General features: G+C 39.2%; 1 protein-coding gene across 1 annotated transcript in view; it reads right to left on the bottom strand.

Moving 5' to 3' along the window:
* Window positions 1-1,477, bottom strand: part of MAST4 (microtubule associated serine/threonine kinase family member 4) — a 66,216-nt gene extending 64,739 nt beyond the window's left edge. The window contains exon 1 of the mRNA XM_010153690.1: window positions 1,396-1,477. Coding sequence (XP_010151992.1) covers window positions 1,396-1,456 — 61 coding nt within the window. The 5' untranslated portion in view covers window positions 1,457-1,477. The remainder of the gene's footprint in view (window positions 1-1,395) is intronic.
* Between the last annotated feature and the right edge of the window lie 2,047 nt (window positions 1,478-3,524).

The following is a 3,524-nucleotide window of genomic DNA, read 5'->3' as shown; positions in this document are numbered from 1 at the left end:
CCTGCTGAAGTAAAGCAACACCTCTCCTTAATCCAAAGCCAGAAGAAAAGTTTGAATAGGGTCTCTGAGGTCCCCAAGGAACAGGGCAGTAAGAGAGGGGCCTAGAGCATAGTGAAGTGGAATTCTCAGAACCCACATGGCTTCACCAGTGCTTCAGATTTTCTTAAAACTCAGAGAAGCACGTCAGGCTTTTTCTAAAGAAAGGTAATGAAGATAGACACAATAGAAACAAAGAAGAGAAAGAGAATAGCTCTCAATGCACGTATAAAGATGCTGGGAAGATGAAAGAGAACTGAAGAAATTAGGAAAGCTGACAGTCTGGGTCTGCCGCAACCTCCTTCTCCTACAGTCAGAAGGACTCCTGCACAAAAGAAAGATCCATCAGCAGGTGCAATGTGAAGGAGCTAAATGTTTCTAAGGACAGGTGGGATTGAAAGAGTCCTCAATGGCTGATGTTCTCAGCTCTGTCGTCAGACTCACCTCCTTAAAAGGGAGATCCAAGAATCAGTCTTTCAAAGCCCAGCGGCAAGCAATTGTGCAACGTCACATGAAGTTAAATTAACTCTCAGCATTCAAGAAGCCTTATCAGCTGCATCTGCACTCACCTGGGCAGGTTTCTTGCATGAAACTGAACTCATGACAATATTCAAGAAAAACTTTTCTACAGAAGGATCTCTCCAATGTCCTCCACATTCTGCATAATGTTATTAGGACATATTTGCCAAAAATGCATGTCATTACCACGTTTCAGCCAAAGACAATCTAATGAATAAACCTGTTTTCAGTGAATACGAACACTTCTGCTTCTATTGTTTCTTCCTCCAACAGCAAACACTAGTAAGAAAGATGTGAAGGTGTTAAAGAGGGTCATCTCCAGTCCCTGTGAGACTTGAAGCTTATAGCACATGCTCCTGGCAGGTCTGGTGCAGATTGCAAAATAAACACTTCCAATTTACCGAACCTCACTAGCAGAATCTCACCATTCCCAGCTACTTTCCAGACATAGTCAAAAAAAGACCCTAAAATCATCTAGCTGGACGGGAGATATACCAGGTTCTTTCCATGGAGTCAAGGAGGCCTCTCTGACTTGGAGTAATCCCTCCCAATCAAGGACTGCCAAGAAGAATAAACCCAGCTGGCCATACAGCACACCCTGTCTCTCGTCACATCCCTCTGCTGCACTTTGCAAGAAACCAGGCTTTCAGTACAGGCTGCCAGAGAGAGCAGCGAGGTGAGCTGGGTGTGCAGATGCCAGTGCAGGTAAGACCTGGTGGCTCTGACAACACAAGCACACACCATCACTAAAAATCATAGAATCATAGAATGGTTAGGGTTGGAAGGGACCTCAAGACTTTAAGAGTAACAATAGCAGTAGTCGCATAGATATAAAATCACCTGCATGAGCCGAGAGCGGTGAATGAGGCCGAGGCAGAGATGGAGACGGGCCATTGCTCATCAAACTCTTCCTGTTGCTTGTTCTACAGCTGCGGGCAAAAAGAGACGGAAGAAGACATTAACATCAGAAACACAGCCTATACCACATACAGACATTTTGAGATTCTCCTTCACTTCCCAACCTCCTATTAACAATCAGAGCTATTGTTGTTTGTGTAGGCATGTCCAGGAAGTCCAAGATCATACTGGATAATGGCAAAGACAGCAGTTTCCAACGAAAATGCACCATGGATACTTTTCGAGTTTGCACATTTGCTTTTCTGTGCAAAGACCAGCATTTCCCCGTAGAGTCATTTACAAAATGTTCTTCCCTCATGACAGCTCATTTCTCTGCCATACACTTTTTATAATACACAAAAATATACTAGAATAATGTGAAAAACAGTCTCAAGCTTAGGAACACAATTCAATGATTAAACCTATTTCTGTTGCATGAACTGTAGCTCCAAATCACACGAAGAGCAATGATTTATCAATCTGAGAATGACATAATAATTATAAATCTAATTATTGAGATAAATTTCACATCTGTGCCTTTTGTCAATGGAACAGATGATGCTTAAAAAGATGAATGCATTTTTTACTCATACATTTTTCATCTGTAAAACCACTAATTTCCCATATCACAAGATCATTAGGCGAGATAAACTGTAAATTAACACATCTATTAAACTTGGGAAAGGAGATATTGGTCTTAAATACCTCTTACAGTTTTTAAGTATTTGTTGGCATAAATGTTTTTCTTTTTCCCTCTTCCTACTATAATGAATACTCTCACAAACATAAATCCCCAACACTGCAAGCATTCATGCACAAGGAAAATAGTATCTTCAAGTCAAAGACCATAACTGTGCATAAACCTAAGTGCATATGCTGATGTTTACGGCCCTGCAATCAGAATCTCTCTCTGCAAAAGCTTAGAAAATCTCAATACCTAACGAGTTTCTCCTAAAAGGGGAAATACTCTATACAAAACCATTTCATTAATGCAATACATTCGATGGAAGATGATTTAGGTCATATTTGCAGATGTCTCCAAAGCTGAATTTTCTGACATTAGGATGTCTACATAACAGCCAGAAAGCAAGACTGATTAGTCTCAATATAGTGCAAATGGAATAAAACTCAAAAGAAAGGATGGCATTTAACAGCACAGACAACTAAGAAAAACAGATTCAAAACTAATTCAAAGTAATACTGAAAACAAGGGAAATAATAACAAAGGCAGAGGACATGTTGAGTATGAAAGCAGTATGGAAGTTACTTGCAATATGAAAAAAAAAGGTCTAAGGTCTAAACACTAGGATCAGTCTTGAAAAATGTTTCATGAAGCAAGAGTGTGATGCCCAAATGCTTAATGGGTTAATGCAAAGTTTATTTCCATCAATAGCACAGGGAATTGCCTTATCAATTATTCTAATCAACTAAACAATGAGTGAACTCATGAGTATATACTTATATGACTGCAGACCTGTGTAAGAAAAGAAAGCATGAATTATTCTGGGGAGTATGATGGCATTACCTTCAATATCCAGATCTTAAGTAATGAGAAAACTTTACCTCAACAGTCATTTAAAAAAAAAAAAATTTGGTCAGACAGGGCTGCAGCTGCCTGGAGATTTTCTTTTATCAGACTCAAATATTTTACTGAGAAATAGAAAACAACAACAGAAAAAAAAAGTCTCCTCTACTTGTCTTACCAGTTAGGTAAGATGTAAATCACTGCATGAAAGGACAAATCCTTCCTAGAACTCTTGCTGTAGTTTTGGGTTTTTTTCAGTTTTTTCACAAAGATTTTCAAACAATGTTATCCATCCAGCATAATCAGTGAAACACAACTCCTTCCCCAGAATAAAGGTATTATAAAAGAGTCTTTTTGTGGGTGGGTGGGAGGGGGAAATCTTCAGGCAATGTTGAAAGATTATCTAAGCTGCCAGAAAGCAGCAAATGGGAAGCAGGGTCTAAGGAAGATTCAAAGCATTACTTACTGAACTGTATTTAGCCTTGAAACAGCAATCTTCCATATACAAAAGAATTCCAGATGTTAAAGCCATTCTGCAGGCAAAATC

Source organism: Eurypyga helias, unplaced genomic scaffold, assembly GCF_000690775.1.
Source record: "Eurypyga helias isolate BGI_N326 unplaced genomic scaffold, ASM69077v1 scaffold29946, whole genome shotgun sequence".
In the NCBI taxonomy this organism is placed as follows: domain Eukaryota; kingdom Metazoa; phylum Chordata; class Aves; order Eurypygiformes; family Eurypygidae; genus Eurypyga; species Eurypyga helias.
This window is presented reverse-complemented; position numbering and strand designations above follow the sequence as displayed.